General features: G+C 44.3%; 1 protein-coding gene across 5 annotated transcripts in view; it reads right to left on the bottom strand.

The window, feature by feature from the left end:
• Positions 1–22998, bottom strand: part of ttc6 (tetratricopeptide repeat domain 6) — a 162003-nt gene that overhangs the window by 77985 nt on the left and 61020 nt on the right. For 4 of the 5 annotated variants that reach the window (XM_055640545.1, XM_055640546.1, XM_055640548.1 and 1 more), the window contains 5 exons: positions 22846–22959; positions 19842–19934; positions 9113–9172; positions 8314–8711; positions 7705–8215 (listed from right to left, as the gene is read on the bottom strand). In XM_055640545.1, the coding sequence (XP_055496520.1) occupies positions 7705–8215; positions 8314–8711; positions 9113–9172; positions 19842–19934; positions 22846–22959 (1176 nt within the window). The remainder of the gene's footprint in view (positions 1–7704; positions 8216–8313; positions 8712–9112; positions 9173–19841; positions 19935–22845; positions 22960–22998) is intronic. The other variant, XM_055640547.1, reaches the window with a different exon arrangement.

Below are 22998 nucleotides of genomic sequence, written 5' to 3'. Positions count from 1 at the left end.
TGGCTGGCAATGGCGGCCATTTTGGCAGTTAACCGCGGTGGCCATGTGGGAGTAGACCGTGGTGGCCATTTTGGCATTTTACTGGCGGCCAATCAAGACATTTCCGGATGCATGTGGGGCGGCCGGCATCGACGGGCCTCGCCCCACCGCTGCAGGTAGGAAATCCACATACCGTCGGCGGTGGCTCTTGAGACTGGATGAGCCGCCGTGCCCTCGGTGGAGGCTGTAAGCGACCGAGGGATCCGTCGCGGGACCGCCGACTCATGACCAACCGAGGCTCCACCCCGCTGTTGGCCGGCCACAGCTCAACCGGATAGGCAGCCAGCGGCTGGGGATCGTCGAAATCCGCCCCAGCGAGGAGCAGAAGGACGTCTTCGGGCAGCCACCCCAGGTAGGCCTGCTCATTCAGGAGGCTAGGTATTGAGCAGCGGCCGGTGGGTAGCTGACGGTTAGTGGACAGCTCCGGGCGGGCCATGCGGGAGAGAATACAAGGGCCGAGGCTGCTGCGCCGCTGTCTACTGCGGTGGGCCGGGGGACCCAGACAGCCTGCGATCTGGCAGACCCAGGCATAGGCAGGACCCAAAGGTACGTTACTGGAATGCGTGGGGGCTGTCGTCAACAGCCTCAGGTTGCAGCGCGGTGTCGTTGACCAGGTCCATAATGCAAAGGCCCCAAAACACAGTTTGGGAATTGTAGAGGTGGGTAGATGGCTGCACACATCATGAAAAACCCCAAATCCCAATTTGGATCATCGCGGGTCACCAATGTAGCGAGTCCAAACTTCGTGATCAAAAGGTTACTTTATTAACAAGATAAGTTTAATATACATGTGCGTTTGGGACTCTCTAAGTCATTGTGAGTTATTGTTGTTGCTGCTGAGCGAGGGTGTTGACTCGTGCTCAGCTCCTTGTTTTCTCTCTGAACTTTTTTCACACAGAGAGTGGTGAATCTCTGGAACTCTCTGCCACAGAGGGTAGTTGAGGCCAGTTCATTGGCTATATTTAAGAGGGAGTTAGATGTGGCCATTGTGGCTAATGGGATCAGGGGGTATGGAGAGAAGGCAGGTACGGGATACTGAGTTGGATGATCAGCCATGATCATATTGAATGGCGGTGCAGGCTCGAAGGGCCGAATGGCCTACTGCACCTAATTTCTATGTTTCTATGTTTCTATGTTGACTAACGATCTCCAGGTAAGATCTGCTGATGTAGCAGGACATTCCCCTTAACCCATTACATCACGTGGCAGTCCTCTTAACCACTGACAAGGGTTCGACAGTAAGTGGTCTGACCACCAGGTGATACCACAATATGTTATAAAATGTTAGATCACACATTACATAGGCCGCGGAACCGGAGGACTTTTTTGGCAAGACATGTTTCAATGTCTCCGGCTTTGGAAGAGGCACAGCTGTGCCCTGAGCAACCTGGTCGTGGGTGTTGGAGAGCTGGGATGGAGGGAGGGATGGAAGCAGAAGCAGCGGCGGGGGCAGTTGCGGAAGGGGAGCCTGGACTGGCGAGGGTTAGCTGGGCTTGCGAGTCACTCGCTGCAGCTCCGGGAGCAGCCTCAGTGCAAGAGTCCTGGGCCGTCAGAGGCGTCGGAAGCGTTGAGAGAGTCTCTGCGTCAAATTCGCCCTGGTGACTGGCATGGACCAGGCTGCGGCTCGGTGGATCCTGGAGGACAACCAGTGTCTGCTGGAAGTAGGTACCAAGCACTGGGTAGAAGCAGTGTAAGATAGTGGCCTTCAAATGGGGTTGGTTGGACAAAGCATCCTGCTTGCCAGCTAGATTTTCACTTACTATAACTGCAGGAAAAATGTTCCCGATGCTGGGGGAGTCCAGAACCAGGGGTCACAGTTTAAGAATAAGGGGTAGTCCATTTAGGACTGAGATTAGGACAAACTTTCTTCACCCAGAGTTGTGAACCTGTGGAATTCTATGTCACAGAAGGCAGTGGAGGCCACTTCACTGGATGTTTTGAAGAGAGAGTTACAGTTAGCTCTTGGGGCTAGCAAAATCAAGGGATGTGGGGAAAAAACAGGAAAGGGGTACTTAGATGAACAGCCATGATCATATTGTATGGCAGTGCTGGCTCAAAGGGCCGAATGGCCTATTCCTGCACCTATTTTCTATGTTTCTATGCTTGAGTGTTTCTTGGTTTCTTGGTTCCTTGGTCCTCCAAAATATTCCAAATGGAATTTAAACTGGAGATGGTGGAGGGAAGACTTAAGCTAGAAAGGGTTTTTTGGGAAGAAAGAGCTACCTTAAATTTAGTTGTATCTGGTTGGGTAACTGTGGTAGGGTGAAGATTATTCCATGCTTTAATTTTGCGAGGAAAGAACAAATTGCTGTATACATCTGGCTTGGTAGCTGGAATCCAAATTGCGTAGTCCAAATGAGGTCTAATGGCCGGTTCTCACGGTGCGACCTGACGCAAGATGTCATCAGAGTGAAGTGGTCGTGGTCCAGCACGAGTTCCACACGATATAACGGGGGGTAGATAAAGAGTTCCCACGGTACTCGGCAATTCTGTCATTTGTGCGAGTGACTTATCCGTCTCCCGATCTTTCCCGTTAATCGTGAATGAACATCATGGACTGTAGTGTAGTTAATCACGTGGCACAAATGATGTCACTTTTTTTCACACACTATATAAATATCCTCCGTTCGTAGAATTGGCTCATTTGCAGACATGTCTATACAAAGTTGGTTCGAGTACAGGCTGGTTGTTATTTTCATTGACGTGCTGTATGCATTAGCGCAACATGTGCATCGAAAACGCTTGCGTGAAGGCAGAAGGGTGAGATTAATTAAAAGGAAAATTAAGAGGAAGTCACACTGGGTTAAGCCCATGTTTCAACGGAGACCTCAATTTGGACAATATGAGCAACTGCTTCATGTGCTGTGCGAAGAGGATAAAAGTTGAATTCAAAAACTTTGTCAGAATTTCACCCGAGCTCTTTAATGAGTTAAAGAATAATTTGGGACCTCTGCTGAAGAAGACTGACACTGTAATATAAGATAAATTAAAGGTAACTGCAAAAACAGCACTTTTACATCTGTAGCATTGTATGTTTTTAAATCATGGATAACATTAAATTGTTCTCCTGTACATAAACTAATATATTGTTATAGATACTCACATGAGTACCCGGGATACTCCGCAGCCTTCGCCTCCAGCAGGTTGCGCTTTCTCTCCCTATTTCTATAATCCTCTCTGGATTGGTCATAGAGAATCTCATTGCATTGGTACCACTCCACCAGTTCCCCCTCTTGTTCCCTGTTGAAGTTATATGGCCTTACCTTCTGCCATCTTCCCTTTATGTTATCGTCTGCTGAGGCTATTGGGGAGGCAACAGCTACTGGGGAGGCAATCTCAAATCCACCTTGATCACCCTCTCCCTGCTCCAAGGAGCCCACAGGCAGTGGTATCTCTGGCATCTCCTCTTGCCTCTCCACCTGTCTCTCTTGCTGAGTCTCCTCCTCATTTACCTGCATGGCTAAAAACTTTCTGACTTTCTTTGACCCCTTTCTTTGCGCTTTTCTGAGAGACATCTCTGCAAGTCTTACTGTGAAAAAGATTCTCAAAAAATGACAATTAGGTGGGACGTCCTCAATGGACACATGGTCCATTGGCGATATTGAGACCACCTTTTTTACTCACCTTATGTCCCCTCTGTCAAGCTTCCGGGTTTACCATTCGCAGGAGTTCCCATGGTACCCGCAAGAGTCATTACGGATATCGCACGGATATCGCACTGGCATCTGCGTTCATACAATGTTGCAACGCTCACCAAAAAGTGCTCAAGTCACTCTTGGAGAAATTAAAAAATGTTTGAATTTTCTCCCGACCTTACAAAGTTACACGACTACCTGCCGTTAGCGCCACGGAGGTCCTCGGTGGTCCACGAATGCCGTACTGTTATCGCAGGAGGTTCCCACGATGTTAAACTCTTGTTAAGTCTTGCGTCAGGTCGCACGTGAGAAAGCCCTTTAACGAGGGTGAAGTATAGCTTCTCCTTGACAGAAGTTAAACAATGATGAAAGTTGCGCCTCAGAAAATTTAGGACACCTGTTGCTTTCACCGTTGCATGATTAGTCTGACCATTCCAACACAGATCATTCTGCAATTTGATGCCAAGATACTTGGATTCTTCAAGGGTGGCACCAAGTATATTGTAAGATGTTCGCCTGGATTCCTCTTTCTGGTGGCACGCATGGTTTCAGATTTGGAAGGGTTGAACTGAATGCTCCATTGTTGTGACCATTTAACCATTGTATCGAGATCCTTTTGGAGAGCATCTTCATCATCAGCTGACTTAATTGGACGGTACAGCAAACAATCATCAGCGAATAGTCTGGTCGTACTTGCGACTTTTTCATGGATGTCATTTATGTAAAGCAAAAACAGATGTGGGCCAAGTACTGTGCCCTGAGGTGTACCGCTCAACACTGGACACCAATTGGAGCTCTTTCCGTTCACACACGCGCTGAAGACGTATTGTCAGGAAACTGGAAATCCATCGTGGTGGAACGAATACCATAGAAGCTAAGCTTCCAAAGCAGTCTCTGGTGTGGGGTGACATCAAATGCTTTAGAAAAGTCCAGTACTACTAAATCCGTGATGACGTTACCATCAAGGTGCTTGGCCAGGTCATTTGTCGTCAGGATAAGCTGAGACTCACAGGATCCATGCCTCCTAAATGCATGTTGGTTGTCAGCAAGAATGTATGTTTGCTCACGTGTCGCATCAGATTACTATCAATTAAATGCTCCAGCAGTTTGCAGCAAGTACTTGTTAATGAAACAGGACGATAATTCACTCAGTTGGTGGTTGAACCCTTCTTTAAGAGAGGAGTGATGTTAACATTCCTCCAATCCAGCAGAACATCACCCGAGTCAAGCGATTGTTGGGAAATGAACTGCAAAACTGGAGCCAGTTCTTCGGCTGCGATCTTGAGGGCTTGATTCTGTATCTGATCTGGTCCAATTGCTTTTGTAGTATTGATGTTGATTTCATAGTGTATGGCAATAAAACTCGACCACTTGATTTTGAAGCATTTATGCATGGTGGAGGTATAATGTAGTCATAGAGTGATACAGTGTGGAAACAGGCCCTTCGGCCCAACTTGCCATACCTGCCAACATGTCCCAGCTACACTACCTGCTTTTGGTCCATATAGGCGACAGATAGCACAATGGGCTAAGAGTTCGGCTGGCGACCGGAAGGTAGCCGGTTCAAATCCCGCTTGGAGTGCATACTGTCGTTGTGTCCTTGGGCAAGACACTTCACCCACCTTTGCCTGTAATGGAATGTAATTACGGCGGCAGGCGCGGGCACACCGCGACGCCCTGTGTCTCCCTTTCAAGGGAGATGCTAAAAATGCATTTCGTTGTCTCTGTACTGTACACTGACAATGACAATAAATTGAATCATTTCATTTTTTTCATCATCCCTCCAAACCAATGTATCAGTCTAACTGTTTCTTAAATGTTGGGATAGTCCCTGCCTCAACACCTCCTCTGGCAGCTTGTTCCATACACCCACCACCCTTTGTGTGGAAACAGTTACCCCTCAAATTCCTATGAAATCTTTTCCCCTTCACCTTAAATCTGTCCTCTGGTCCTCGATTCACCTACTCTGGGCAAGACACAGTGCATTGAAATGTATATTTCTAATGCATTTTAGATTTCTCGAAATTCTTACTTTTAAAAAAATAACGTTTCCACAAACATATACCCCTTTTATTAATGTCATGGTTTGATGATTCTAAATTCAAATCAAAATGAAATATACGTCAAAAGGAGAACACAGACTTTCAAAATACTCTAATTTTTCCACCATGCAAAACATAATTTGCATGACTTTCAAAATCAGGAAATTTTATGATTATTTCTTGTCCCTTTTTCCAACTACAAACAAAAAAAATAGGACTTGAAATTATAACACATTTAAAAGTTTTTTTGTCAAATGTTCTGTACCGTGGAAGGTACTGCCGTTGATCCGGGGGGGGGGGGGGGCGATGGGGGAGCGATGGGGGATACATACCCCCACTTTTCGAGGTGGGGTATGGTCTGTATTATTATCCCCCAGTTTTTGGAGGTCGAGCAATAACAAAAATAATAATCACCTGCTCCTATCCCTCATGTAGGCCCTACATTATCTTAAAAACACTTCAAACAAAAAACATTGAAATCATATTTCAATGCACTAAAACATGATTTTAATATATCAAATTTCAAAAAGTCCCTACCGTGGGAGTCCCTACCATGGGTGCCCCCCTCCCACACCCTCCCCCCACTTGGTCGCTCCACTCCCTCGTCAGGTACCCCCAAGGTCAATGATCAGTGAAGACTCGGCTCCCCCCACTTTCAAAAATGCTCCACGGTCCCTGCATTACAATTAATATCATACAACCCTACAAAAAGCACGTGCATGCACATATCCACAACATAACCCTTCCATCATTCTTGTGATGGTGGTGTGATCTTGTTTTTTTTTAAGAAGGTAAAGTATTATGGTATCTCACTATCTAATAGGATATTATAAATATGAGATATTAATTTATCTGTATTAGGATATTTATTCAAACAATCATCAAGAATTTCTGGATCTCTAGTTCTAAGGTTTTGTGTATTTGATTTAACATAATCTCTAAGTTGTAAATATCTAAAAAAAATCATTTGAGTGGAGTCCGTAAGTCTGTTGTAGCTCCTGAAATGAAAAAAAGGTGCCTTTCTTAAAAAGTTGTCCCATCCTTACCCTGTGTTTTCTAAACTCATCTACTGCATTAGGTTTTCCTGATGTAGCCGCCTCTAAATTGGCGAGACTAAGCGTAAACTATGCAACTATTTCATTGATCACTTGCACTTGATCAGCCAAGGCCTGCTAGATCTCCCTGCTATTAACTATTTTAATTCCCCTTTCCATTCCCAATTACATGCTGATGAGTTTTATGATCTGCATAAAACTATTAGAAATTGTTCCACCATAAGAAATGGATAGAAAAAGACAATCTTTCTCTTCAGTTGTCACTGTCCAACTCTAATTAGAGCACACGTGCAGTTTTATTTGCGCATGTGCCACATGAGAGGAATGGTGATAAATTTCAAGAGGACATTAAATCAGCTTCAGACTAGATGATGCCACAGTTTCTGCTTCTTCCTGGTAGCCCAGTCTTGACCACACAGTGGTGCTGGTGGTCTCAGGTTTGTCCCAGTGGCTCAGTCTTCCTCAAACCTGTGAAAGGGGAATACAGCTAGCAGGGAGGCTTCCCACTTTCTCTCCTTTCTTTCCCTACCCTCCCCCTGCACTGGTCTCTCCCCCCTTCGTTCTTCCCTTCTTTCTTCCCCTCTTCTGCTTCTTTTCTCACCTTCTCCCCTCTGGCTGAAATTCCTAAGTTTTATACAGAGCATGCTGACAAGGTCCAGGCAGCCAATCGGATAACAGCTAATTTAGCCCAGCTATTACCAGTGATGCTGAGGAAAGGCCTCTCTCAGCCGGTCTGCCAGTGATAGGGATCAGAGCTGCATCCGAGGGAGGGGCCGCTGTCACAATATGCATATATTTATACTAATAATAAATAACAAACATAAAACGCCAAATGTTACACTAGATTTTAATGAAAGGAAATAATACTACCAGTAAAACAACTACCAGTAATATAATTAGAAATCAGGTATCTTCAACTCAATGTATACCTACTTGATTTAAATCTGCCATGGCTAATTGCAGCTGTGCTAATTTTCTACGCAAAGCTCCTCGCCGACCGTAATTAAAAGCAGACTTTTTGCCTTGTACATTTATGAGGTGTGTTAGTTTGTTCACTTCAGAAAGCAAGGCATCCGGAGCGTTTTCAGATTCGGAAACAGAAGAGTACAAAAGATGCATTTCCAGAGACAAATTCTGCAATCGTATCTCTCGCTTCATTGCTTGCTGAGATTTGTTTATTTCGTCATGCAGGGAACTGCCTCTTTGATAAGTAGCTGCTTCTCGGAATGATTTCAATGGTGGAAAGACTTCATCAAACCAATTGTTCCATATATTTCTGACCCATTCTCTATCAGCAACTCCTGTAGTGATTCCTCCTTGTGTTTTTACAAAAGTTTCAAAGTTAATAAAGGAAGGAAGACTGCACCTTCGCTTGAGTTTTATTGGTGGAGATGATCTTTCACTGATCACATGCAAACGGACACAAGTAGGCAAAGATGCAGACCTGTTTAAGAATGATTAAAACATTGTGTTATATACTATTATTCTATTTTTTTAATATAATTTTATTATGACATTGTTTTAAAATGAAATTGTAGTTACCTTGTAAGAATATTTGGATGCTTTGAAAATTTTTGAGAAATATAAGCTAGCTTTCGTGGAAGTAATGGCTTTTTCATATAAGCTTTAACTTTTTTTTGCTGGGTTTCACTTTTTCCAATCTTTGTTTCAACCTTTGGAAAATCCATATTTAGACTTTGCTGAGAATCTTCTGTGTCTTGGATCATTTGATTTTCTGATTTTTCTTTTGAAAGTATATGTTCTTGGGCTGGTTCCAATGAAGCCAGAATTAGTCGATCTCTCTGGTGCTCATTCTCCTTAATGGTGCTCTGAAAAGAACTCAATATTCTCAATGTCTTCTCATCATCAGAAAAATTGAGATTTGGTGAAGATGCATATATTTGCAACATATGTTCCTTGTCTGTCATGTGCTTTGAATTCTGAATTCAAACAAAATAAAACATAATATTATTTTACTTCACTTTATTATTTGAAACAAATATTAAAAAAAACAAGTTGTTAATACAAAGATGTTGTGAAAAACACTTTTGTAAACACATAATGCATCTATTGGCAAAATAATTACATTTAAAAAAGAGAAATGGAGCATACAAAGCATGAATTTTATTCAACATTTACAATTAACATTCATAACAAGTATATATAAATGTATTTTAGAACATTTTACTAGGAATGGATCCAATTAGCTAGAAATAGAAAAAATCTATTAAAACTGCCTTTTCATTATAAGGTAACTTGTTCAGGCATGCATTTATGAAAAACAAAGGAGACTTGATTTCTATGATTAATATTCTGTCAAAAGTGCCTTAGAATCACTTGCCTGGTCTGAAAATCCTTGTAGATCTGATAATGATTTGTGCTTTTTAAGGAGTGTTCTTTGCTGAAACAAAGTAGAAATAATTTACAGCACAACTTGCATTTACAGAGACACAAGGAACTGCAAATGCTGGTTTACAATACTCCCATATTGACCTTTCACTCCCCTTCAGATTCCCATACTGAACTTTTTATCCTGGACCTCCCCCATTGCCAGAGTGAGGCCACATGCGATTCTCCTTCCCTTCTGTTCTGGACTTCCTCCATTGCCAGAGTGAGGCTGCATGCGCACTGGAGGAACAGCACCTCATATTCCGCTTGGGTAGTTTACAACCTAACGGTATGAACATCAAATTCTCCAATTTTATGGAACTAACCTACAAACAATGTCACCCGCTATTTCTCCACCTCTCTTCCCTGTGCCCCATCTGGATTTGCACCCATTTCACCCCTCCCATCACTTTCACCCATATTTTTCCTCTGGTTTCACAATTTGCACCTCTTCTATCCTTATCGCACACATAGAAACATAGAAAATAGGTGCAGGAGGAGGCCATTCGGCCCTTCGAGCCAGCACCAACATTCATTGTGATCATGGCTGATCGTCCCCTAACAATAACCCGTGCCTGCCTTCTCCCCATATCTCTTGACTCCACTAGCCCCTAGAGCTCTATCTAACTCTCTCTTAAATCCATCCAGCGACTTGGCCTCCACTGCCCTCTGTGGCAGGGAATTCCATAAATTCACAACTCTCTGGGTGAAAGAGTTTTTTCTCACCTCAGTCTTAAATGACCTCCCCTTTATTCTAAGACTGCGGCCCCTGGTTCTGGACTCGCCCCACATTGGGAACATTTTTCCTGCATCTAGCTTGTCCAGTCCTTTTATAATTTTATATTTCTATAAGATTCCCCCTCATCCTTCTAAACTCCAATGAATACAAGCCTAATTTTTTCAATCTTTCCTCATATGACAGTCCCGCCATCCCAGGGATCAATCTCGTGAACCTACACTGCACTGCCTCAATCACAATGATGTCCTTCCTCAAATTAGGAGACCAAAACTGTGCACAATACACTGAGCACTTTTTGTCTTTTCAGCTCTGGCCTTTCTCCAACCATCTGCCTTTCAAAAATCCCCCACACATGTATCCACCTATCACTTGCCAGGCTTTGTCCTCACCTCTCTTCCATCATCTTTCTCCCCCCCCCCCCCCCCCCATCACCACAATCAGTCTGAAGAAGGGTCCCAACCCGAAATGTCGTCTATCCCTGTTCTTGAGAGATGCTGCTTGACCCGCTGAGTTACTTCAGCATTTTGTATCTTAATTTACATTTATAAACTGACCTAACGTGTGGCAAAATATCCCAGGTGTTTAGTAGGATCTACCAGGACAATGATTTTGACAACATCTTAAATAACAGATACATAAGGAGGTTGAGGACGGTTATTTTAGAGCTTTTGGGTAAGACTGTGAGCAAATTTGGGCCCCATATCTGATGAAGGATGTGCTGGCTCTGGAGAGGGTCCAGAGAAGATTTACAATAATCATTCCAGGAATGAGTGGGTTAGCATATGGTGAGCGTTTGACACCACTGGTCCTCCACTCGATGGAGTTTAGAAGGTTGAAACCTACAGAATAATGAAAGGCAGAGTGGATGTGGAAAGGGTGTTTCCAGTGGTAGCCTCGGACCAGAAGTCATAGCCTCAGAATCAAAGGGCGCTCTTTCAGAAAGGAGGTGAGGAGGAACTTCTTTAGTCAGAGGCAGTAATATTAAAGATATGGACGATGCTCTTTTATTGATGGAACAAATATATGGTTAGAATGAAATGCCCAGATGGTGAACGGTCTAGTTCAAATTTATGCCTTGGGTCAAAACAATGATCACAGAATGCAGTTTCTGACTTCAAATCTCCTGATATATTCTTGGAAAACAATTCTGTTATGTTGGTCAAGCAACATGACAAATTGGTGGCAATTTGACAAGATGAAGTGGCAAGATGGAACTGTCCATTTATATCTTCTATTTATCTATACTATTACTAAAACTCTCATCTTGTCCTCTTCCAGTCTGCGTTGTGTTTTAATTTGTGCAAAAATGGTACCCTATATCGCTATGATTTTTTTGCCACATTACTCACCATTCAAATTTTGTTCCCGATCGGTGGAATATTACAAACGTTATGAAGGTTTAAAATATCGTGGGATCAGCAGATCGGTCTTCTTGCCTGTCAATCACCATGAAGGTAACGCCCCTGCCGGCACCCTCTGTTAATCACCGGGCAGGGTGAGGAGAATAAAACCCCAGAGGTGGGGCTGAGTCCGCGAGCCGTGCTGATTTGAGTCCGCGAGCCGTGCTGATTGAGTCCGCGAGCCGTGTGGATTGAGTCCGCGAGCCATGGTGATGTGGCGATTGCTGTAGCATCCTCTGGGATAGCAGCAAAATGAATGCCTGGTGGGAGAACTGCACATTCTCGATTCAAGATACCCATCCAAGTGAACGAGAATACATTCTGCAACATTGCGAAGAACTCTAACACGGCACATTTGATGCGGCAAGTGAAACTCATTTTTTGGGATGAATGCCCAATGATTAGGAGAGAGTGCTTTGAAGCGGTGGACAGAACTCTTCAAGATGTATGCACCAACACTAAACCTTTTGGCGGCATTCTTACCATTTGTTGTGGTGATTTTTGACAACTTCTTCCTGAAAAGGGGAAATGATGCTGATGTTGAAAATTCCTGCATCAAGAAATCCTACTTGTGGCCACTTTTCACCAAGTTTCAATTGCTGACAAATATGCAATTAAGAGGGAGAAGGCGACTATTCTAAATTTTTGTTGAAAGTTGGAGACGACGAGATTTTAAAGAATGAAGACAATGAAATTGAAATACCAGAAGACATGGTTCTATCAGCAAAAACACTGGAGGATTATTTTGATTTCATCTATCCCGCATTTGACAATCCTGCAGAATTATTCTCCGATAATTATATCTTGGTTCCGCAGTACGATATGATGCGAAGCATCAATTCTCCATGTATCAGACCCTTCACTGGAATCATTAAGGAGTGCTTTTCTTTCAATGCTGTCACTGAGGGAACTGATGCTACACATTTCCCAACAGAATTCCTCGATTCACTCGACATCCCTGGTTTAGCACCACACAAATTGGAGTTGAGAAAAGGATCTCCAATCATGTTAATGAGAAACGTGGAACCCGCAAAGCTATGCAATGGAACGAGGATGATTGTGAAAGAGCTACACAATAATCTGATTGTTGCAAGAATCAACATGGGAGCCTTCAAAGATGATATTGTTCTCATTCCTAGGATAATGCTCAACTTGACATCTCCCCTTCAGCAGAGCCAATTCCCCATTCTGTCACGTTTTGCTACGACGATCCATAAAGTGCAAGGACAAACCATGGAGAAAGTGTTGATATACTTGATATACTTCGAGAAACTAGTATTTCAGCATGGACAATTATATGTGGCTCTTAGCTGAGGAAAGGTGAAGGAAAATGTCAAATTTTTCCTGAAGGATGGAACATCAACCTAGAATGTTGTCATTAAACGCATGCTTGGTTGAACGATAACTTCTGAGGTAAATTTTCAGATTTTCTTCAGGTTAAAATTTGACCATTCAGTAATGTCTCTCTATTAATTGTGTGTCTTTTTTTCATCAACAGCAAAGAGACATTGAGATACAGTGAGCAGCAGAATTCAACAAGAGACACAACAAGAAAGAACCAGCATCGCCATTCAATGTAATCATGGCTGATCATCCACAATCAGTACCCCATTCCTGCCTTCTCCCCATATGCCTTGATTCTGTTAGCCTAAAGAGCTCCATCTAACTCTCTTTTGAATTAAGACCAAAGAACTTCCGAAGGAGATTGAAAATGTTCTAGTTTGAAGAACGTAATAGATAATGAAATTATGAGAAGATAGTAACCTTAATATCAAGATTCTGTAAAAGCTACAGCATGCCAAAATCAGTGAATATTTTTGGTGTCCGCCATCACACGCATAACACCAGCATTTTACAGTAGCTATATTTCCATCAAATTATGTACCTGCAGTCTCTTATTATGTATGGACAAATATTTCCACAAAGTTTATTCAAAACATGAGAAAGAAATTACAAAATAAGAAATACTGGAAGCTACTTTCATTTTGGTTCATTTTAACGCACGTTTCAGTAGATAACAGGAATATTGCTCATTTGGTCACAGACTCCATGTTTATAGCAAGAAAGTACATTTGTATGTTTAAAAACAGCAAAAGTGAAGAAATCAGCTATCAAGCTTTAAAAAAAAAAGACTTTTTAAATTTCATGTAATGGTTGTTATGGTGGACACCAAACAAAGTGTAAAAAAACGCAGAGGAACGCATGTTAAACAAGGAATTTTGTTTATTTATCGAATTTTCTCAAACGTCATGAACTATCTCTCCCAGTCAACGTACTGCTGCTGTAAGGGTTTTTGATTAATGTGAATCATGTTGAAAAATGTATTTGTGAACTTCAGTTTTATGTATGACTAGACCAAGTGCAGACCCAACGGGGTTTGCGGGGGGGTGGGGGGGTCTGTGGCATCACGCTCACATTAACCACCCCCCCAAACACACAGGTGGGGGGAGGGGGGTGAGAAGAGGGGAGGGAGGGGAGAGGAGGAGGAGGAAACGGTACAGATTTGGGAGGGAAAGGAGAGCGGGGTAGGGGGTGAGAGAGGGGGGATGGGGAGAGAGATGTTGGGGAGGGGGAGATGGGGAGGGAGGGGAGGAGGGAGGGGAGGGGGAGAGGGGGGGGGGGGGAGAGGGGGGGGTGAGGGGGGGGGGGTGGAGGAGGGGGGAGGGAGGGGGAGAGGGGTAGGGGGAGTGATGGAAGAGGGACAGAGGGATAGGGGGAAGGGGGCGGGGTGGAGAGAGGGAAGGGGGTGGGGTAGAGAGGAAGGGGGTGGGGGTGAGAGGGATGGGAGAGGGAGAGGGGTGAGGAGATGGAGGGGGAGGAGAGAAGGGGGAGAAAAGTGGAAGAGTGGACGGAGGGAGGGGTAGAGGGGTAGCGGGAGTGGTGGAAGAGGGACGGGGGAGGGGTGGAAGAGGGACAGAGGGGTAGGGGAAGGGGTGGGGGAGAGAGAGGAAGGGGAGGGGAAGGGTGGGGGAGGGAGAGGGGCGGGTTAAGGGGAGAGAAGTGGAAGAGTGGGGAGGGAGGGGTAGGGGGGAGTAGTGGAAGAGGGACAGAGGGGTAGGGGGGGAAGGGGGCGGGGTGGAGAGGGGGAGGGGGGGGGGGGGAGAGAGGGGATGGGTGGGAGAGGGAGAGGGGTGAGGAGAGGGAAAACATAGAAACATAGAAATTAAGTGCAGGAGTAGGCCATTCGGCCCTTTGAGCCTGCACCACCATTCAATATGATCATGGCTGATCATCCAACTCAGTATCCTATACCTGCCTTCTCTCCATACCCCCTGATCCCTTTAGCCACATCTAACTCCCTCTTAAATATAGCCAATGAACTGGCCTCAACTACCTACTGTGGCAGAGAATTCCAGAGATTCACCACTCTCTGTGTGAAAAATGTTTTTCTCATCTCGGTCCTAAAGGATTTCCCCCTTATCCTTAAACTGTGACCCCTTGTTCTGGACTTCCCCAACATCTGGAACAATCATCCTGCATCTAGCCTGTCCAACCCCTTAAGGCTTTTGTAAGTTTCTATAAGATACCCCCTCAATCTTCTAAAATCTAGCGAGTACAAGCCGAGTCTATCCAGTCTTTATTCATATGAAAGTCCTGACATCCCAGGAATCAGTCTGGTGAAACTTATCTGTACTCCCTCTATGGCAAGAATGTCTTTGAGCATTGGGCATTGTGACATCACACAATGGAACGTTCACCAGGTGCTGGTGCTCCTGCAAAGGCATATGTAAATGATCCATTCCGATTGGACATCTGTGAGCATCGGGCATTGTGACATCACACGATGGAACATTCACCAGGGGCTGGGGCTGCTTCTATGGGTGAGAAGCCAGTTTTTTTTTTAATATTGGGGAGGGGGTGGGGGAAAAGGATTGGATTAAAAATGTGTACATAAACACTACAAAATGTAATCAGGAGTGGATACTTGGAAAGTGAAATCTCTACCGAAATGGAAAAAATCTCGGCGATTCTGCGTCTGGTTTCGGCGTAGCAAGGAATCAAAGGAATAAAGGTAGCCGGCAGCCGGACGGACGGTCGCCGGCAGGCACACAGTTTTATATAATAACTAGACCAAGTGCAGACCCGTTGGGTCTGTTTCCCCAGGAGCTGCGGCATCACACTCACACTAACCACCCCCCAAACACACAGGTGGGCGGAGCGGGGTAGGGGCAGACGGGGTGGTGAGAGGGGAGGGTGAGAAGAGGGGAGGGAGGGGAGGAGAGGAGGAGGAGGAATGGGACAGATTTGGGAGGGAAAGAAGAGCGGGGTAGGGGGTGAGAGAGAGAGAGATGGGGAGAGAGATGTGGGTGGGGGGGGGGGGGGGAGGGAGGGGAGGAGGGAGGGAAGGGGAGAGGGGTGGGTGGAGAGAGGGAAAAGAGTGGGGAGGGAGAGTGGAGGGGGAAGAGAAGTGTAGAAGAGAGGGAGGAGAGAGGGAAGGGGAGGGGAGAGAGATGTGGGGGGAGGGATGGGGACGGAGAGCAGGAGGGAGGGGTAGGAGTGTGGAGGGAGGGGGAACAGTGTGGAGGGAGGGGGAGAGGTGGGGGAGAGGGGGGGAAGAAAGAGTGGGGAGGGATAGTGGGAGGGGGGGAGAGGTGGAAAGAGAGAGAGCAGGGGGGAGAGAGAGAGAGAGAGAGAGAGAGAGAGAGAGAGAGAGAGAGAAGGAGGGGGAGAGAGAGGGGGGGTGGGGGAGGGAAAGGGGTGGGGTTAGGGGGAGTGGTGGAAGTAGGGACAGAGGGGTAGGAGGAAGGGGGCGGGGGGAGAGCAGGAAGGGGATAGGGTAGAGAGTGAAGGGGGGTGGGGGAGAGAGGGATGGGTGTGAGATGGAGATAGGTGAGAAGAGGGAAACTTAGAAACATAGAAATCAGGTGCAGGAGTAGGCCATTCAGCCCTTCGAGCCTGCACCTCCAGTCAATATGATCATGGTTGATCATCCAACTCAGTATCCTGTACCTGTCTTCTCTCCACACGCCCTGATCCCTTTAGCCACAAGGGCCACATCTAACTTCCTCTTAAATATAGCCAATGAACAGGCCTCAACTACCTTCTGTGGCAGTGAATTCCAGAGATTCACCACTCTCTGTGTGTAAAATGTTTTTCTCATCTCGGTCCTAGAAGATTTCCCCCTTATCCTTAAACTGTGACCCCTTGTTCTGGACTTCCCCAACATCGTTTTCTATAAGATCCCCCCTCAATCTTCTAAAATCTAGCGAGTACAAGCCGAGTCTATCCAGTCTTTATTCATATGAACGTCCTGACATCTCAGGAATCAGTCTGGTGAACCTTCTCTGTACTCCCTCTATGGCAAGAATGTCTTTGAGCATTGGGCATTGTGACATCACACAATGGAACGTTCACCGTGGGCTGGGGCTCCTGCAAAGGCATATGTAAATGGATCCATTCCGATTGGACATATGTGAACATTGGGCATTGTGACATCACACGATGGAACGAATCAAAACGAAGAAAGGCAGCCGGCAGCCGGACGGACGGACGGACGACAGGCGACAGGCACACAGTTTTATATATTAACTAGACCAAGTGCAGACCCGTTGGGTCTGCTCCCCCAATGGTGTGATCCCCCAACCCAATATTCCGCCATGCACCTGTCTCCTCCATTGGAACTGAGCCCGTTCCCAAATGTAAGATTGCAGCCCTCCCCTGCCTGCTGCAGCAGTGAAAAGGTCAGTGTTCCTCTCTTGCAACTTTGTTTCGAAGTGTGTTGGAAGCTGACATGTAAATGGAGAAGCCTGTTTATTTTTGAAATACTTGGGGGTGGGGGGGGGGGGGGGGGGGGGGGGGAGAAGGATTTGATTAAAAACATGTACTTCAACACGACAAAATGAAATGAGGAGCGGATACTTAGAAAGAAAAGCGAAATCTCTACCGAAATGGAAAATATCTCGGAGATTGAGCGTCTGGATTGGGCGTGGCAATGAATCAAATGAAGAAATGCAGCCGGACGGCAGCCGGACAGCAGGCGGACTGATAGATAGATAGATAGATAGATAGATAGATAGATAGATAGATAGATAGATAGATAGATAGACAGACAGATAGATGTCACTCTTTTGTTCCCAGTGTTGTAAAAACACACATATACGTACAACCCAGTCTCTCAGGTGCCTTTTAAATCTTTCTCCTCTCACAAAACCTATTCACTCCAGTTCTTGATTCCCCAACCCAGGGAAAAAATTGTGTGCAATCACCCTCCCATGCCCCTCATAATTTTACACTCCACAAAATCAACTCTCATTCCCATGCATTCCGAGGAATAAAGTCCTAGCCTGCCCAACCTCTCCCTATTATTTAATCCCTTGAATCTGGAAAATGGAACACAATATCCAAGTGCAGCCGTACCAATGTCTTGTAGTACTGCAACATATGTCCCAACATCTATAATAAATGCCCTGACTGACGAAGGCAAGCATGCCAAAAACCTTTTTCACTGTCTACGTGTGGTACCACTTTCAGAGAATTATGTATTTGTACTGCCAGATCTCTCTGTTTTACGACACCCCCATAGGCCTTGCCATTCACTGTGAAAGACCTACCTTGATTTGACCTCCCAAAATCCACACCTCACTCTTATTCTCATTGAATTCCATTTGTCATTCCTTGGCCCCTTATCAAGCTGATCAAGATCATGCTACAATTCTTGATGACCATCTTCAGTGTTTCCGATACATCTATTATGATACAACACGGAACCAGGCCCTTTGGCCCAGCTCAATCCCTCGAAATCCTTCCTCTATGTTCCTGTCCAAATATATTTTAAGCATTGTAATTGTACCTCCCTCTATCACCTCCTCTGACAGCTTATAGATCACTCATAGATCACCAACATTATAGATCACTTAAGGGATCTCAAATAATTTATGCACAGTGGAACTGGAGATATTATGACCTATAAAGCATATAATTACTATCAAATACTCTGAAATTATTTGCACAATTTAATTGTTTAGCTAATGAACAATGTACAATGAAACATGAATATAATTAAAAACCAACCTTGACATGAATATTAATTCATAATTACTTTTTAATCGTATTTTAACTTTTATCTTAATGAACACTTTGGACACAGCACATGGAAGATGGTTCAAGAATAAGGGCCCATGCCTAAATTTCCACACTAGTTGCTTAGATCAGAGGCAGGTCGGGGGGAGTTCCCCCCGCCACCGGTACCTGCTACCTGCTCCATGGTCGGGTAGTCCGTGACTAAACCGTCTCCCCCCACCTGGTTTGCCAGGTGAGGAGGGGCTGTGCACCCCCAGCAGGACCAAAAACAAGGCCTGTGAAATGGCGGATAAGATTCTAGCGAGCCAACGGCCATCCACACTTCAGTCGAAGTTGCGATCACTGTCATATATAGCATTGTAAGGAATGATGATAAAGCATACACACCAAAATCCAACACTTCCAGCGGTGGAAGTCCGCAGGAACTGGAGGACAGAGATCTGTAGTGCGTCCGTCACTGTTCACATTGGAAACCAGCACCACTGCGTCACTAATGTTTTCAACTATGATGAATGAATGAATGAAGTTGCTTATGCTACTGTGGTTATGAAGGACAGCAGAGAGCAAGCTGGTTTCTTTGTTGACACCTGTGGCACACTTCTCATCGCAAACCATAGATACAGCAGTTATACTTGCATAAGGTACCAGTAATACATCTAGGTTACAAATATTTACAGCCATCAGCTCTGCACACTCATCTTAACCCAACTTTGCACATTAAATGATCTTGGTGCTTTGGTGTATAATTTATTGATTAATAAGGAAACCCGCATATTATCAATTCTTTTCATGTTCTCCTGATTTTCTGGTTTCAAAAACTGCTCCGATGTTGAGGGTTGCAGTGGGCCTGCAAATGGCGTATAATGTTGGGCCTGCAAATGGTGTATAAGCCAAACGTTTAAGATATTTGTGGGTGTTAGTGAACATTTTGATGGCAAAACTCGTCATGAGTGACAAGGTGACAAGGAGGCATACAATCAATAAAATTTATTGGAAGGACATTGAAACTAGTTGGAGATCTAGGGTGGGGAAGGGACGGAGAGAGAGAGAATACAAGGGAAATCAATATTCATACAGCTGAACTGTTAGCTGCCCAAGTGAAATATGAGGTGCTGTTCCTCCAATATGCATTGGGCCTCACTCTAACAATGGAGAAGGCCCAGCACAGAAAGGTCAGTATGGGAATAGGATGGGGAATTAGTGTTTTGTAACTGGGAAATCGCATAGTCCTGGGCGGATTGTGCTGCGGTGTTCAGCGAAACGATCGCCGAACCTGCGCTTGGTCTCGCCGATATGTCCACACATGGAACAGCTGATACAGTAGATGAGGTTGGATGAGGTGCAAGTGAACCTCTGCCTCACCTAAAAGGACTGTTGGGGTCCTTGGACGGAGTCGAGGGAGGAGGTATAGGGACAGGTGCATTTAAATTCACTTGGACCATCTCCGACATCTCCCTTCTGTTTCTTGATCTCACTGTCTCCATCACAGGAGATAGACTAAGATAGAAAAAAAAGAGTCATACCAGAGCAGCTTTTTTGTTCAAATTGTCCTGTTCCTCGTTTACATCATATTCTTCATCCTGATTCAGATGAAAGTCACAAGGGTTCACTTGATCCTGTAGAGTTGGTACAGATATTACGGAGGTTAAATCCCCAAGGTTAGGATCCGCATGTTAAATGCCAGAACAACATGAATCAGTTTTAGAAAATATTACATCTGAACAATAACAATTTAGAAACAATGATTTCATTATTCTCTAATGGTGAGCCCAGATTCAGCAGTCAAATTGACTTGCATGGCTGTGATGTGGATGCTCCTGCAATGTCAATGGCATGAAGACTAGCAAAGTTACACGGCGGCATGAAGACTAGCAAAGTTACAAGGCTGCAAGATAGTCACAGAGAACAAATACAATTATTCAGGTCAGCAATGGCTGCTGTAAATGTTCAACATTGTTCATTGAAGACCTGTAGACAAGCAAGCATTGTTGTATTTCTGAAATTAGATGAGGACCCATTGATCTATCAATATAAATCCAATAAGGATTTGGCACAATTATCTTGTTTGCCAAGTCTGCACGCAGATAACATAGAACAATTCAGCAGAAGACCAGGCCCTTCAGCCCACAACCTCTGTACCAAACATGATGCCAACACCATCTTATTTACCTGTGCACAATCCATATCTCTCCATTCTCTACATATCCATATGGCCATACAAATGCTTCTTAAATGCCACTTTCATATTTGCCTCAATCAGCAACCCTGGCAGTGAGTTGCAGATACACATCACCCTCTGTGTAAAAAAGTTGCCCCACACGTTTATTTTAAACTTTGTCCCTCTCACCTTAAATCTATGCCATCTAGTATTTGAGCTTTGAACATATCATCCCAAATAAGCTCCTACCCATACTAGGAAATCAACTCATCGCCCATATATAGGTTCAGTGAAGAATTTATGCAAATAGCAATGAAGGCTTTGAGCCAAACATGATTGCTAGTGAGATTTCCATTGACCTCTCCAAGGTTTGTGACACCATTATTCCATTATACCATCCAATACTTGCTGGAAATCATCCTTTTTACATTGAACTCAAACATGACCTTTAAAATATAGTACATTTGCTTTTTAACATTCACACGTGGCCAGACATTACATCCAAGCACACTTAGTTTACGTACAGCAAAAAATCACTACAATTTTATTCACAATTCCTCAGCTAATTAAGCACTATCTGGCTGCATGTAGCAATTGCTAAATTATTTTCAAAATGGGCTGATAGATGGAAAATAACATTGTGCCACACAATTGCAAGGAACCACCAACTCCAAAAAGAGGATGTTAATCACCTGCCCTTGACATTCAACATCATTGAGAAGGGTCTCGATCTGAAACATCACCTATTCCTTCTCCAGAGATGCTGCCTGACCCGCTGAGTTCCTCTAGCATTTTGTGTCTATCTTCAGCATTATCAATGTTGTGTTCAGATTTTCTTTGGGTCACTATAGGCCAGAATCTCTAAATCAGGCATTGGCTCAGCTGTTTTTCTCCATTAGTACAGCCTACTCTACTGTGCATATCACATAGCCCTGCTATTAGCAACACACAACACAGACAAAGAGGCATAACTGCTTCTAACTGCCACAATAACTGATTTGGTCTCACCTTATTAAATATATTCCTTTGTAATAACAGACCGTCCCCCACCTTCCATGGAACTGATGGGTTCTTTCTCAGACCTTTAAAGTGTTTTTTTATTTTTCCATAGATGCACTACTTGATGCACTGTATGTTTCCAACATTTTCTGTTTTCCTTTTTCAATTTCCAACATCTGCAGTATTGTTTTTGTGTTCTTATAAGATCATAAGTGATAGGAGCAGAATTAAGCCATTTGGCCCTTCAAGTCTACTCCGCCATTCAATCATGGCAGATCTATCTCTTTCTCCTAACCACATTCTCCTGCCTATTCCTCATAACCCAACATCGGTACTAATCAAGAATCTATCTCTGCCTTAAAAGTATCTATTGACTTAGCTTCCACAGCCTTCTGTTGCAAAGAATTCCGTATATTCACCACCCTCTGACTAAAGAAATTCCTCCTCATCTCCTTCCTAAAGGAACATCCTTTAATTCTGAGGCTATGACCTCTAGTCCTAGACTCTCCCACGAGTGGAAACAACTTCACCACATCTACTCTATCCAAGCCTTTCACTATTCTGTACATTCCAATGAGGTCCACCTTCATTCTACTCGTTCTTTGCATAGTTTAGTTTTTAGTTTAGAGATACAGCGCGGAAACAGACAATTCGGCCCGCTGAGACCCCACCAACCAGCAAACCTGGCACACTAACACTATTCCACACACACTAGGGACAATTTACATTTACACCAAGCCAATTAACTACAAACCTGTATGTCTTTGGAGTGTGGGAGGGAACCGGAGAAAACACATGCGGGTCATGGGGAGAATGTACAAACTCGTACAGACAAGCACCCACAGTCAGGATCGAAGCCAGATCTCTGGCGCTGTAAGGTAGTAGCTCTACAGCTACACCACTGTGTCGACCTTAAAAAGCTCTTTCAAAAACAAGCATGTGGCCCAAATGGCATCTTTCTCAGCTTATCATTCAATGATTCTAACATTTCAGTTAACAGTTCTGAACCCAGGTATCTACTTACCCTTTCTGGGACACATATCTAAGACCTCAGGAACAAGAGTTCCGCATCTTGTATTTGTACAGCACAAACCCAAGCCCTTCAGCCCAAGCCCATACCAACCAAGCTGCCCTAACTACATCAGTCCCACCTGCCCATATCTGACCCATATCCCTCTAAACCGTTCCTGTCCATGTATCTGTCCAAAAGCCTTTTAGGACATTTTCAGTAAATCAAAGTTACTCGAGTCCATTTACTTATATTTGATTTATCTACCAGATGGAAAATTGCAAGTTTACATCCCACCTTCTCATAATGAATAAAGATAGGAAACAGAATATAATTTTTGGGAAAAAAAGATTCCTATTACCAATTCCATTTGCAGTTTTGGGTATAGGGTTTCCTGTATGTGCGAAATAGGAACTGCAAACTTAGGAAGTGCTGGTGTCCAAAACAGCTTTGTTGCATCTTTGTGAATTTGCATCTGTTCAATACAAATACAAAGAGTCAGATTTCTATGCAA

Source organism: Leucoraja erinacea, chromosome 9 (genome assembly GCF_028641065.1).
Source record: "Leucoraja erinacea ecotype New England chromosome 9, Leri_hhj_1, whole genome shotgun sequence".
NCBI lineage: Eukaryota > Metazoa > Chordata > Chondrichthyes > Rajiformes > Rajidae > Leucoraja > Leucoraja erinaceus.
The sequence above is the reverse complement of the archived record's forward strand: the minus strand, read 5'-3'. Positions and strand labels throughout refer to the sequence as shown.